General features: G+C 42.4%; 1 protein-coding gene across 2 annotated transcripts; it reads right to left on the bottom strand.

Moving 5' to 3' along the window:
- Positions 1-751: 751 nt before the first annotated feature.
- On the bottom strand, positions 752-14,481 carry PSTK (phosphoseryl-tRNA kinase). Of its 2 annotated transcripts, none has more exons than XM_069566788.1 (6): positions 13,793-14,481; positions 11,157-11,448; positions 10,567-10,765; positions 7,302-7,377; positions 4,703-4,796; positions 752-973 (listed from the first exon to the last, which is right to left on the bottom strand). In XM_069566788.1, exons 1-6 carry the CDS (start codon positions 14,006-14,008, stop codon positions 774-776), a joined length of 1,077 nt encoding a protein of 358 aa, XP_069422889.1. In that variant the 5' UTR covers positions 14,009-14,481; the 3' UTR covers positions 752-773. The 2 variants fall into 2 exon arrangements, with proteins under 2 accessions (XP_069422889.1, XP_069422890.1); XM_069566789.1 differs by having other exon boundaries at positions 13,811-14,479.
- Between the last annotated feature and the right edge of the window lie 897 nt (positions 14,482-15,378).

Here is a 15,378-nt window from a genome sequence, read left to right as displayed (position 1 = left end):
AATTTGATCTCTGGTTCCTCTGTCTTTTCTAAAACCAGCTTGAACATCTGGAAGTTCATGGCTCACGTATTGCTGAAGCCTGGCTTGGAGAATTTTAAGCATTACTTTACTAGCGTGTGAGATGAGTGCAATTGTGCGGTAGTTTGAGCATTCTTTGTCATTGTCTTTCTTTGGGATTGGAATGAAAACTAACGTTTTCCAGTCCTGTGGCCAGTGCTGAGTTTTCCATATTTGCTGGCATATTGAGTGCAGCACTTTCACATTGTCATCTTTCAGGATTTTAAACTGCTCAACTGGAATTCCATCACCTCCATTAGCTTTGTTCGTAGTGATGCTTCCTAAGGCCCCCTTGACTTCACGTGCCAGGATGTCTGGCTGTAGGTGAGTGGTCACACCTTCATGATTATCTGGGTCATGAAGATCTATTTTGTACAGTTCTTCTGTGTATTCTTGCCACCTCTTCTTAATATCTTCTGCTTCTGTTGGGTCCATACCATTTCTGTCCTTTAATGTGCCCATCTTTGCATGAAATGTTCCCTTGGTATCTCTGATTTTCTTGAAGTGATCACTAGTCTTTCCCATTCTGTTGTTTTCCTCTATTTTTTTGCATTGATTGCTGAGGAAGGCTTTCTAATCTCTCCTTGTTATTTTTTGGAACTCTGCATTAGGCAATTCACATTATTAGACTAGAACACATCCAGTAATACATAATTGTTTTAATTAGTTTGCAAAATCATAACCAAACTAGATATTTGATTGAAGATTCAGAAGTTTTAATGCTGCTTTGAAAAATACTTCCTTACAATGTTATCTTTCTCATAATGGAAAAAAGAAATAACATCTGATAAGTCAGTGGTTTGTTGAAAGCACAGATATTTTTTGTTTCCTTGTCTTAGGTCTTCCAAAAACTCTGCTTTGAGTTTGTTAAGTTCTTCTGCCAAAAGCTTCAAGTTGTATGGAAGCATCTGTTCATCTAAAATAAAGATACTCAAAATTATTTGGGTAGATTAAATTTAGCTGGACTGATGACACTAGGAAATTAATTTGATTACTTCAGACAAACCAATCAGATCCTTCTACAAATAATAACTGAGCTGGTATAATGTACGTGTAGATAAAGGTAACCTTAATGCAATACAAGCAAATCATTTAAATAACTTGCTATGAAATGTGTGAGCAGAAAAGGCTTTTTGTTGCCAAATTAAGTTGACTTACCATCTTATTGGATTAACAAGTAGGAAGGCCAAAGAGCAGAGCTAGAAAATGACGGGTTTGAAGCTCATATGCCTAGAATAGTTGTCCAATAGAGTTTCCTACAATGATGGAAATGTGCTATGTCTGGCCTTCAGTCCAGCAGCCACGAGCCATGTGGGTGGTGTAACTAAGAACTGATTTTTTTTTTGTTGAACAGTTTTATGGAGGTAAAATTAACATTACAGCTTACCATTTAAAGTACAATTCAGTAGTTTTAGTATATTCACAGATATAAGCAGCAATGATCATAGTCAATCTTAAAAAACATTTTTACCATCTGTGATAACTAATATACCCTCCTGCCCCATCCCCCCTCTCTCTGCCCTCAATCCCTAAGCAACCAGTAATCTACCTCGTGTTTCCAGATTTCCCCATGCTGGACATTTCACATGACTGGACTCATACTATGTGACCTTTTGTGACTGGCTTCTAGCACTTTACATAATGTTTTCAAGGTTCATCCATGTTGTGGTATTTTCTTGCTTTTTATGGTTGAATAATCCATTTTATGGGTAGATGGACATATCCATATGTTTGTCAGCTGATGGACATTTGGGTTACTTCTACCTTTTGGCTGTCAGTAATAATGATGCTATAAGCACTTGTGTACAGATTTTTATATGAATATGTTTTCATTTCTAGGTCCCATGGTAACTACCTTTAATCTTCTGAGGAGCTGCTAGGCTGTTTTCCAAAGCAGCTGCACCATTTTACATTGCCACCAGTGGTGTCCATGGATTCTGAGTTCTCCATATCCTCACTAAAACTTGGACTTTTAGATTCTAGCTGGCCTAGTCAGTGTGCAGTGGTATCTCACTGTGGTTTTGATCTATATTTCCCTGATAACTAATAATGCCGGGTGTGTCTCCATGCAGTTACTGGCCATTTGTATATTTTCCCTAAAGAAATTTCTACTCAGATTCTTTGCCCATTTTAAAAATAGGGTTATTTGTCTTTATTATTGAGTTGTGAGAGTCCTTTATATATTTTGGGTATAAGTCCCTTATGAGATTTGATTTGCAAATATTTTTTCCCATTTTGTGGATTTTTCTTTTACTTCTTGATGGAAAGAGAACCAAATTATTTAATTTTATTTAAGCAGAGTTCCAGAAGCTAGCCATCTCCTTCACCAAGGGGAAAAAAATTTTTTTTTAATAGATAGGAAGAGAGTTGAGAGTAATTTGGGTATAACCCTAGTCCCCCTTGACTTTATGTTGTTGTTTAGTTGCTAAGTCATGTCCAATTCTTTGCCACCCCGTGAATCATAGCATGCTGGGCTTCCCTGTCCTTCACTATCTCCTGGAGCTTGCTCAAACTCATGTCCATTGAGTCGGTGATGCCATCCAACCATCTCATCTTCTGCTGCCCCCTTCTCCTGCCTTCAATCTTTCCCAGCATCAGGGTCTTTTCCAAGGAGTCAGTTCTTCGCATCAGGTAGCCAAAGGATTGGAGTTTCAGCTTCAGCATCAGTCCTTCCAATGAACAGTCAAGACTGATTTCCTTTAGGATGGACTGGTTGGATCTTCTTGCAGTACAAGGGACTCTCAAGAGTCTTCTCCAGCACCATAATTCAAAAGCATCAGTTCTTTGGCACTCAGCCTTCTTTATGGTCCAACTATCATATCCATCCTGGAAAATCCCATGGACGGAGGAGCTTGGTAGGTTGCAGTCTGTGGGGTTGCTGAGGGTCGGACACAACTGAGCAACTTCACTTTCATGCATTGGAGAAGGAAATGGCAACCCACTCCAGGGTTCTTGCCTGGAGAGTCCCAGGGACATGGGAGCCTGGTGGGCTGCCGTCTATGGGGTCGCACAGAGTCGGACACAACTGAAGTGACTTAGCAGTAGCAGCAGTATCATATCCATACATGACTACTGGAAAAACTATAGTTTTGACTATATGGACCTTTGTCAGCAGGGTGATGTCTCTGCTTTTTAATACATTGTCTAAGTTTGTCATAGCTTTCCTTCGAAGGAGTGTCTTTTAATTTCATGGCTGCAGTCACCATCTTCAGTGATTGTGGAACCCACGAAAATAAAATCCATCACTGCTTCCACTTTCCCCCCTTCTATCTGCCATGAAGTGATGTCACAGTCCTAACTCATTTTATAGACAAAGGCAAATGGCTGAAAACTTCTACTACAACTATTCTTGTTTTCTTTCTGACATAAGACCATTTTTGTTCCAGCTCTTTTCCAAACTTTGTATTATAACTCATACCTGGGTTGCATGTTGCAACCAGTGTTTTTCTAAGATGCAATCAAATAGACCACAGTAGAGTTCATTAAACTTGGGAGCGTTTTGTGAAACTTGTTTCTATGCAGGAGTGTGTTCACGTTAAGGGGCTACACACACTAGGTTACAGTATTAAAATCGAGTTATGGATCAGGGTTAAAAAAAGAAGTCTGAAAAACATAATATAGTTAGTATACTGTTTCTTTTTCCAATGTCCTAAGTTTTTCTAAAGGTATTGATAATAAATGCTGGTGATGTGCGGGAGCATAACAGAAAGCATAGACTAGAATCAGATTTAACTCTGAGCCCCAAGCTGCCCAAGTATATAGCCACTGTTCAGTGTAGCCTTAAGCAGGTACTCTTATCCTCTCAGACCCTCCATTTCCCCATTTGTAAAACTACACTTCCCTGATAGGATTCTGAAGACTAGAAATAATATATAAGGCTCTTGGCATATAAAAGGAGTTCAAGAAGTATTAAGCTGCTGTTATTTTTTTTTAAACCAAGGGTGATAGTAAAGAGTTCAATATTTAAAACCTAAAGGAATAATTTTCCAAAACTGTAATTACCACATATTTCATCTAAGTTCAGACAGACGGTGCACTGAGCTTGTTCAGATGCCATGCTGATTTTCCAACCGGCCCTGACTACCTCTCCCCATCCCTTACTTCACTCTAGACTCAATGGCTTCTTTTGTATTCTAGAATATACCAGCTTTACCTGGTACAGGTAAAGCAGCTTTCGGCACTACTTGGAATGCTACTCCAGGCATCAGTATGGCTTGCTATTTCCTTTCATTCGCATCTTTGCTTAAATGTCACTTCCTCTGAGAAGTCTTCATGATTGCTCTTTTAAAAATATATCCTCCCATCACTACACTGTCTTGCCCTACTTTATTTTTCTTCAGAGCGCTGGCATATATTCATATATTTCTTTTTTGTGTGTGTCTCCTCAGTATGACATTCTGTTCCCTCCAAATGTTCCAATATCTAGAATAAAGCCTAGTACAGAGTAGCCACTTGATAAAAACCTACTGGATGGATGAAAGCCTGATTCCAGGGGTTGAAGTTTAACTCAACCGAGTTGCACATTTAAACTGAAAACATGATGTAAACGTCACAAATGAAAGTACATAAAGTACTCGTGTCCAGGGAACAAGAGGAGCAGGAGAGAATAGTCTCAATTGAATAGAATCTTAACTACTCAGCATACCTTTGGCTTCCTTCATTGTCTGAGAGACAATTCTTCGGAGGGTCTGATCAGCTTGATGAAGAATGTTAGTTGAACAGATAAGTCTGTCTGTTTCCTAGGTAATAAGACATTGTTATTGGGACAGTTACCTAGTTGTATAAAAGAAATGACTAAAGTGTAGGTGATACACAGGTGAAGAGACTGAAAGAAAAGAAAAAGTAGCTTTTCTCTTCCAGGCATTCTCCTTTAGTGAAAGTGTTATTTGCTCAGTCGTGTTCGACTCTTTGTGACCCCCATGGACTGTAGCCCGCCTGGCTCCTCTGTCCATGGTATTTCCCAGCCAAGAATACTGGAGTGGGTGGCCATTCCCGTCTCCAGGGGATCTTCCAACCTAGGGATCGAATCCAGGTCTCCTGCATTGCAGGCAGATTCTTTGCCATTTGAGCTGCCAGGGAAGCCCCCTTCTTCTCTAGGAGAGGGTAAAAATGAAATACATCAAGTTGTAAGCTGGATTCCGTGTAGGCAGTATGCTGGTTAATGTCTAAGAATAGGCTTTCGAAGACAGAAACAAACCCATCTATAGTGTTTGTCTATTTAGAATGGGAAAGATTCTCTATTCAAGAAAATTTGAGAACCAAGGGAACATACCATGCAAAGATGGGAATAATAAAGGACAGGAAAGGTATGGCCCTAACAAAAGCAGAAGATATTAAGAAGAGGTGGCAAGAATAGACAGAAAAACTATACAAAAAAGATCTTAATGACTCTGATAACCATGGTGGTGTGATCACTCACCTAAAGCCAGACATCTTGGAGTGAGGAGTCAAGTGGGCCTTAGGAAGCATCAACAAGCAAAGCTAGTGGAGGTGATGGAATTCCAGATGACATATTTCAAATCCTAAAAGATGATGCTGTGAAAGTGCTACACTCAATATGCCAGCAAATTTGGAAAACTCAGCAGTGGTCACAGGACTGGAAAATGTCAGTTTTCATTCGAATCCCCAAAACAGGCAGTGCCAAAGAATGGTCAAACTACCACACAGTTGCACTCATTTCACATGCTGGCAAAGTAAAGCTAAAAATTCTCCAAGCTAGGCTTCAACAGCATGTAAACTAAGAACTCCCAGATGTTCAAGATGGATTTAGAAAAGGCAGAGGAACCAGGGATCAAATTGCCAACATCCACTGGATCATAGAAAAAGCAAGAGAATTCCAGAAAAACATCTACTCCTGCTTTATTGACTATGATAAAGCCTTTGACTGTGTCGATCACAACAAACTGTGGAAAATTCTTCAAGAGGTGGGAATACCAGACCACCTGACCTGCCTCCTGATAAATCTGTATGCAGGTCAAGAAGCAACAGTTAGAACTGGACATGGAACAACAGACTGGTTCCAAATTGGGAAAGGAGTACATCAAGGCTCTATATTGTCACCCTGCTTATTTAACTTATATGCAGAGTACATCTAGTGAAATGTTGGGCTAGATGAAATACTAGCTGGAATCAAGATTGCAGGGAGAAATATCAATAACCTCATATGCAGATGATACCACCCTTATGGCAAAAAGTGAAGAGGAACTAAAAAGCCTCTTGATGAAGGTGAGAGAGGAGAGTGAAAAAGCTGGCTTAGAACTCAATTCAAAACATTAAGATCATGCCATCTGGTCCCAATTACTTCATGGCAAACAGATGGGGGAAACAATGGAAACAGTGACAGACTTTATTTTCTTGGGCTCCAAAATGACTGCAGATGGTAACTGCAGCCATGAAATTAAAAGATATTTGCTCCTTGGAAGAAAAGCTATGACAAACCTAAACAGTATATTAAAAAACATAGACATTACTTTTCCAACAAAGGTTCGTTTAGTCAAAGCTATGGTTTTTCCAGTAGTCATGTATAGATATGAGAGTTGGACCATAAAGAAGGCTAAGCACTGAAGGATTGATGGTTTTGAATTCTGGTGCTGGATAAGACTCTTCAGAGTCCTTTGGACTGCAAGGAGATCAAACTAGTAAATCCTAAAGGAAATCAGTCCTGAATATTCATTGGAAGGACTGATGCTGAAGCTGGAGCTCCAATACTTTGATCACCTGATGCAAGGAGGTGACTCACTGGAAAAGACCCTGATGCTGGGAAAGACTGAAGGCGGGAGGAGAAGGGGATGACAGAGGATGAGATGGTTGGATGGCATCACTGACTCAAAGGACGTGAGTTTGAGCAAGCTCTGGGAGATGGTGAAGGACAGGGCAGCCTGATGTGCTGCAGTCCCTGAGGTTGCAAAGAGTCAGACATGACTGAGAGATTGAACGACAACAACAATGGTGTAAATATTCCCATCCATGCCCACTTCAAACTACCAGTGTAACATCAGCAGGCTCCAACGTTTCTGAAAATTTAACAGCTGCTTTTGAGCAAGCAGCGCAGGCCGCCTCCAGAGCACCGCTGCACCCAAGTGTCAGGGACTGGATGCTGCTGAGATGCTGGGGCAGGGACAGAGATCATCTTCCACACGTTACTTATACTTAATGCTCAGCTCCAAAGGCTCTTCCTACAGAAGATCCTTCTTCTGAGAGAAAGTTCCTTTTCATTTATGCTAAATCTCAACTGGAAGACTTACTTTTTGTTCCAAATTCTCCTCCACGTATTTTATTGGATTTTCCAAAGCAGTAATCAATAAATCAGTCAGCTTCAGCCTGTAAGAGAAGGTAGGATTAAATAAATTCTTATATCAAACATCTGTTTTTAAAAGAACTTGTGTTTTTGAGCATTAAGCAGAATTCTAGAGGAATAAAAGTGGTATATCTAAAATTCTAAACAGAAGGGGAAAAGCAAAGTGATTTGGAAGCTACTTTCTACTTGCAAAATTCAAATGTAGAACTTCAAGAAGCCCCCCCAAAATCCCTCCTGTAAAAAATATTAATTTCCCAAGATCCCTATTAATAAGCTTTGAAAAGGCACTCTCTTTTCTCTCATTAAGTGCTGAACTTTAGGCACCTACAACTTTATATTCCCCAGAGAAGCATGCTTAGTCTTTATTTCCTGGCTTCTACTCATTTGTGTGTGTGTGTGTGTGTGTGTCCGTGTATGTGAGCTCAGTTGTCATGCCCAACTCTTTGTGACTCTATGGACTCTAACCCACCAGGGTCCTCTGTCCATGGGATTCTCCAGGCAAGAATCCTGGAGTCGGCTACCAATTCCTCCTCCAGGGGATATTCCCGACCCAGGGATGAAACCTGCAGTCCCTGCACTGCAGGCGGATTCTTTAATGCTGAACCGCCAGTTAGTAGCTGTAGTATTTCACAGAAGCCCGGGAAAGGCACATCTGTCATATCATCTTTCAACTTCCAATAGAAGGCCACCAGATTTTAGACAACCCCTTCACAGCTATGCTGGGACTATTTTAGACCAGGGGTTGTTTTTGTTGTTGTTTTCTCCCTGGTTTAGGTGTTTTTCTTTTTTAAATTATATATTTATTTATTTGGATGCACAGGGTCTTAGCTGTGGAATGTGGAATCTCTTTAGCTGTAGCACGTAGGATCTAGTTCCCGGACTAGGAGTTGAATCTGGGTCCCCTGCTTTGGGAGTACAGAAGCTTAGGCACTGGACCATCAGGGAAGTCCCTGGACCACGTTCTTAAGACTCAAGACAAACCTGCAGATTCTGCTCAGGGTTGGCCCTGGCCCTGGCACAGCTCACACTCGTTCCTACTTCTAGTAAGAACTAGCCCCCAAAGCAGTGATGATAACCTTGGGTTGCTCTCATGGGATATCTAAATATCTCAACCAGCCATTCATTTCTGAAGGAAAACATTTTCAGTATTCCAGAAACACAAGCCATCAATCAGCTATGTGTTTGCCTGCTCAAAGTTTCAAGATATTATGGGAAGTTAAAATTAGAAATCTCAGCCGTAGCTTATTTCATCAACCCTATGAACAATACTTAACTTAAATCCAATTTTGAATGTTTTTAGAATGTTCAGTTCAGTTCAGTCACTCAGTCATGTCCGACTCTTTGTGACCCCATGAATCGCAGCACACCAGGCCTCCCTGTCCATCACCAACTCCCGGAGTTCACTTAGACTCATGTCCATCGAGTCAGTGATGCCATCCAGCCATCTCATCCTCAGTCGTCCCCTTCTCTTCCTGCCCCCAATCCCTCCCAGCATCAGAGTCTTTTCCAATGAGTCACCTCTTCGCATCAGGTGGCCAAAGTACTGGAGCTTCAGCTTTAGCATCATTCCTTCCAACGAAATCCCAGGGTTGATCTCCTTCAGAATGGACAGGTTGGATCTCCTTGCAGTCCAAGGGACTCTCAAGAGTCTTTTCCAACACCACAGTTCAAAAGCATCAATTCTTCAGCGCTCAGCCTTCTTCACAGTCCAACTCTCACATCCATACATGACTACTGGAAAAACCATAGCCTTGACTAGACGGACCTTAGTGGGCAAAGTAATGTCTCTGCTTTTGAATATACTATCTAGGTTGCTCATAACTTTTCTTCCAAGGAGTATTACAAAATGCATGGAAACTGTATCTTGGGAACTAAACATTTTGAAGACTGAGTTTAAGAAAAAGATTTATATGATTGGAAGAGAATACAGAGTACAGAGTTTAAAACATTAGCGTTTTAAAAATTGTTGATCGCATATGGACAACAGTGAGGCGGGAACTAAGGGACCGTGGGGGACATACCTCTAGGGTTGTGTTGTTCCTGCAGCACCCACAGGCCACATGCAGCCAGTCAAGTTTAAAGTGATCAAAATGACATTTAAAATTCAAGTCATGGGATTTCCCTGGTGGTCCAGTGTTTAAGAATCTACCTGCCAATACAGGACACATGGGTTGGATCCGTGGTCTGGGAAGATCCCACATGCCTCAGAGCAACTAAGCCCGCAGGCCACAGCTACTTAGGCTGTGCTCTAGAGACTGTGGTCCACAACAAGAGAACCTACCGAAAGGAGAATCCCATGCGCAGTGACTAGAGAGCAGCCCTACTCTCTGCAACTAGAGAGAGAGCTCACATGCAGCAAAGACGACCCAGAGCAGCCCAATAAATAAACAAAATTCAGGTCATAACTTGCACTGGTTTTACGTCCAGTGCTTGATGGTCAGTTGCACGTGGCTAGCAGCTACTGAAGTGATTTAGCAGCAGCAGCAGCAGCAGCTACCATACCAGGCAAAACAAACACAGAACAGTCCCATCATCGGTGAAATTTCTATCAGAAATGTTGTAAACCAGAACTCTAGAACTCTCGAGACCTATTTCAGTAATCAAATGCATTAGAGAGCATAGCCACAAGCCTCACACCTACACAAGCAGTGTAACGGAGTGAGATTTAAGGCGCAACCAGGATTCAGTTCCATTCCTTTTCTCTGTATAAGAAAACTACAGGGGGGACTTCCCTGGTGGTCCAGTGGTTAAGACTTTGTGCTCCCAGTGAAGAGGATGTGGGTTCGATCCCTGCTCATGGAACTAAGATCCCACAAGCCTCGTGGTGCAGCCAAAAAAATAAATAAAAAGTTTTTAAAAAAACTGACAAAGGAAAGAAAACTGCTGGGCAATCTAGACTACACTACTTCAGCAAGAGTATCAGAGAGGTACCCTACTCTGAACTCCCTGCCCGGATCCCTGGGAAACTGTATAACTTTAACAAGAGGACATATTTGCAAACAAACCTGGATTCACCTCTCAGGTGTAACTGACAACCTCAGTGACTCTGGGCAAGCTAAACTTCCTCACTGGGTTTTCTCTTCTACACAAATGGGAACAAATAATCTCTTTCCAAGGCTTGTGTGAAGAGCAATCAAATGGATACAGAAGTATGCAGCCCAGGGCCTGGCTCAGCGAGGCACCTGGTGAAAAGACACCTTTGAGTGGGCTACCTGGCCTCTGAAGCACATGCTGGACTCTGAATTGCGAGGCTGTGGTGTTCCCAAGCATTTTTCTCGGGGTTGGGCTCTTCTATTTTGTTTCCCATCTGGTGGATGGTCTCGGCAGGCAGTGGTCGTGGTCTCTGGGCATTCCTCTGTAGACAGGTCTCGAGAGCACAATCTAAAAAGAGCTGGCAAAAGCCTAATGAATCTGAAAACAATTCAAAAACCACAAAATTACTCAGGCAGTATTTTTCCAAAATGTGAACTAAATGTATTTATATAAGTTATCCCATCTGCAGAAGGAAAGACCATTCACAGTACTGAATCGATATAAACCTCCTAATCCACTTAAGTTCTCACTAAAAACCATTTTTAAAGTCTTTACTGAATTTGTGACAGTGTTGCTTCTGTTTTATGTTTTGGTTTATTGGCCACAAGGCAAGTGGGATATCAGCTCCCTGACCAGGGATCAAACCCTCACCCTTTGCATTGGAAGGTGAAGTCTTAATCACTGGATCACTAGGGAAGTCCCAGCACTAATAAATTTGATATGTGAATAAATATCCTTGTGTGTGAGAAAAAAAAAATGTGTTAATTACATTTCCGAGCCAGCTGATAGACTTCATATCTCATACTTTGATAGTAAAAGTTGTCATCTAAAATCAAAAGCAGAGGTCTAGACACAGCAGTCTTCGTTAAGGGGTAGAGAGACTGGGCCTCAACAGGTGCAGAAGATATCAGATCTTGATCCTTCAAGCAGGTTATAAAATCCTTCCACATGGCTTCAGTCCTGCTGGCTGGGGCAGACATCTGACACCCGTTAATGACAGCCAGCAAGAAGTGTTCAAGGTACTTCAACAGTTCCTGGCGAAGCAATTTCCATTGGGATGGCTGCAAAATACCAGAGAACTGAAAGTTATATTAGGCTTTGGCCAGTAGTGTGGTGACGCTTCAACACCCCCCTGGTCCATATGATAATTTCTGAACCATTTGGAGGTCTCTAGTCCCAGCTTGCTTTCTTATTCTCATGTCTTCATATATGCTATTCCCTCTACTGAAAAACTAGTCAGCGATATTAGCTCTCTGTGAATTCCTTTCAGACTCAACCATGCAGAAGGCATGCAGACCCTCCCTCGCCTACCATGACACCTGTATACACTGAGTCTCCACTCTAAGAGGGTTTACACTGTTTAAGCAACTCCATGTCCCTGCTAGATCAATAGTCTGCTGTATACCCAGCCTTCAGCAGAGGGTTTGACACCTAATAGATGCTCCAGAAATGTTTATGAAATGACTGAATAAGTGAGCAAATGAAAGAATGAAAAGCTGTTACCATCCAGGAGAAAGAAGGAACCAAAATAAATATCCTGCCAAATTAAAAACAGTCTGGCTAAGATATAGCAATGCCCATGTGCCCTTGAAATAAGAAAAGTTTCAGACAGAAAGAGGATCAGCTGAACAGTCTCTGGGTCCAGATGAAAGGACCTCAGGCTAACAATAGAAATGGAATGGGATAGGGAAAGATAAGAGTAAGCAGATTGAGGGGAAGAGAACAAAGAGCTTGGAAACACAAGTAACTTTGCTGCTGTTCAAGGGCTCTGGAGAGCACTAACTCAGTTATGAGGTCAAGGCTGGAGGGCAAACACAAGGACGGGAGATGAGGATCCCTCTCCTGTCTGTCCACGCCCCATCACATCGCTGAGATTACAGCACACAAAACTAATATTGGTTTGGCTAAAAAGTTCATTCGGATTTTTCCATGCCCTCTTACAGAAAAACCCAAATGAATTTTTTGGCCAACCCAATATATCAGTGAAATCCACTGAAAAGAAAACAGCAACATAGATCACTTCCTAAAATGTGAGATATCCTAATCATGGTAACAAGATGAGCCCCAGGGCCTTTGTAGGGGGAGAGTGGAAAAAATACAGTAAGAAAACGGAGGGAAAACCACAGCAAATACAATCTCTATTGACAAGTTCCAGCTTCCTCCAGAGTGGTGAAATACTATTACCTAAGTAAATCCACTGCTGCTATGGGACTGATACCACATTTACCTCACATTAACCAAGAATGGGGAAATATATAACTTTGCTGGTGAAGTCCAAAATTTTTCACATGCCAAATGTACTGTATTTTTGCAAATATACTCACAGACTGAAATCACACCATATTTGCATTTTATTTATGCAAACATCTACATTCAGCACTAAACAACAAAACTACTTTAAAATTTCAGAATATGTCACTGTTTTCTCTAGAGTTAGCATGAGATGAATGCCGTCAATCTACTGTTACCACAAGTCTTTGTTTTCATGTTTCTCAAAGGGATGCATCTCATCTCGCTGAGGGTGATCTGAGGGCTAAAAGCTGAGTATGTACTTGGTACCCAAACACAAGCCTCTTACTTCATCTGGTGGTCAACTAAGAAACCAACATCTTTTTCTATTATGGCAGTGGCAGGTTTACACCGATTACAAATGAAGATCAAGCTTCAGAGGCCGAATTCTTCATTTGTACAGACTAGACTTTCACAGGAGGCACCCTAGTAAGTACCTTGTTACTTGTAATTTTGTATTCTTCTTTAAAAGTTTCCCTCAAACTGCATAACTTAAAGCCCCATAAAACCTGGATTTTCCTGGCTGATTGTTAAATTGGCTGTGTTGGAATTTTTGAGAGCGTCTGTCCCTCTTTACAGAACAACCTTCCCAAAGGATTTTCAGGAGGGTATCTGACAATGGGAGATTTCCACCTTGCACGCTAACTTCAGAATCTAACCCTATACCTGTGGCTGTTTGTACCTGTCATATTCATAGTCAACTTATTCTGTGCAAACCAGCTCACTTTCGTCGAACTCCCGTCTCTCCTCCATCAGGGATCCTTCTCCCACACCACGCATTATCCAGTACACCCACCTATGGTGCCATCCAACCATCTCATCCTCTGTCGTCCCCTTCTTCTCCAGCCCTCAATCTTTCCCATTTCCCAGCATCAAGGTCTCCTCCAATAATACATTTCCCTTGGCTGTTGAAGGCGGGAGAAGGGGACGACAGAGGATGAGATGGTTGGATGGCATCACCGACTCAATGGACGTGAGCCTGAGTAAACTCCGGGAGTTGGTGATGGACAGGGAGGCCTGGCGTGCTGTAGTCCAAGGGGTCACAAAGAGTCGGACACGACTGAGCAAATAAGCTGAACGGAACTCCGGCCTAGGCCCCGCCCCCTCCGTCCTGACCAATGGGCGTGCGCTTGCCTTCTCAAGGACCGCTTCCGGTATGACGTCATCATAGGCGACGACGCCCACCGCCCAGCCGAGTTCCTGCTGTAGCTGGTGTCTGAGGGCGCGCGCGAAAGTTGACTTTCCTGCCGCGGGCAGGCCGCAGAGAACACAGAGAACTAGCTTTTGTGGCCCTTCGCTGTGCGCTCCTCTGACGTCCTCCCCCATCTTCATGCTGTAGCGGGAGACCCGAGGCCACCGGAAGCGTTGACGGCGCAATGTCCGTCAAACCGCGCATGCGCAGTCCCCCACCACCAGTTTGCACCTCCTGGGGGCGCAAGGGAGAACTGGGCGAGTCTTCGGATCAAAAAGGCTTGCGTGATCTCTGTCGTCTCCGAGATCGTCCCCTTGGACCCTTGAAGCGGTGGTGTTGAACTTACTGTGAGTCGAGTCCCCTAGGTTGGCAAATTCACGGGGATGCGTTTCCTAAGATCAGAAAAGTTGGACTTAGGAATTCCCTGGGATCCAGTCAACGCTGTCACTGAAGAGGGCAAGATTAAATCCCTGGTCGGGGAACTATTGATGAAATCCCATAAGCTGCGCGGCGAGGCAGTTAAAAAAAAAAGAAAAAGAACCATCCAGCTGCAGCTGAGTTCGACAACTGTGCTCCGCTGTTCCTGAAAGGCAAAAAATATTAGTTATTGCGCGGTAACGCCACCAGCCGGCAGCAAGTATCAGGAAATGAAGGCAGGAAAGGCACATTCCTCCTTACACGTCCAAGTCTAGTGCATTCACGCAGAGAAAACTTTCTTTCAAAGAAATGCTAAGATGTGGGGAAGTATAAAACAGATTCCCTCTATGGGGAATGTGATGTAGAAAAATTGCATTCACAGTCTAGCTTTCAGCTTATCTTATGAGGTTACTTCGTCGTAAGGAGATATGTTCAAAATGTGATGAACAAGTGAATGAGAATGAGTATATACTGGGGCAAAATATAATTAATAACCTGATGTTGTATCTGATATATCTGTGATTACAGAGCAGGTGCACATACATCAACCTCATTTTCTTTCTCTCAGGTTGAAGGTGACCATTGAGTTAAACATTCATTTCATGACAGTTCATTGTCATAGACCCAGTGCAAGATCCCTCTCCTTTATTATTGTTTTTTATTCCCCATCCACGCTCACACTCATTTCCTCTCCCGTTCCTAGGCAACCTTTTTTTTTTTTTCTTGTTTAAACATGGTTAGTTTTGCTTGCTTACTTTTCTAAGAGCAGTTTTAGGTTCACAACAAAATTGAAAAGAAAGTGGAGAGCTTACATACACCTCTGCCCATCCCTACCCAAGTCTCTTCGACTATCAACATCCAGGATGGTACATTTGTTATGAATTGTTGAACCTACACATCATTATCAGGCTTCCCTGGTAGCTCAGCTGGTAAAGAATCAGCCTGCAATGCAGGAGGCTCCGGTTGGATTCCTGGGTCGAGAAGATCCCCTGGAGAAGGGATAGGCTACCCACTCCAGTAATCTTGGGCTTCCCTGGTGGCTCAGACAGTAAAGAATCCACCTGCAGTGCAGAAGGCCTAGGTTTTATCCCTG

This window comes from Ovis canadensis, chromosome 22, assembly GCF_042477335.2.
Source record: "Ovis canadensis isolate MfBH-ARS-UI-01 breed Bighorn chromosome 22, ARS-UI_OviCan_v2, whole genome shotgun sequence".
Lineage (NCBI taxonomy): Eukaryota > Metazoa > Chordata > Mammalia > Artiodactyla > Bovidae > Ovis > Ovis canadensis.
This window is presented reverse-complemented; position numbering and strand designations above follow the sequence as displayed.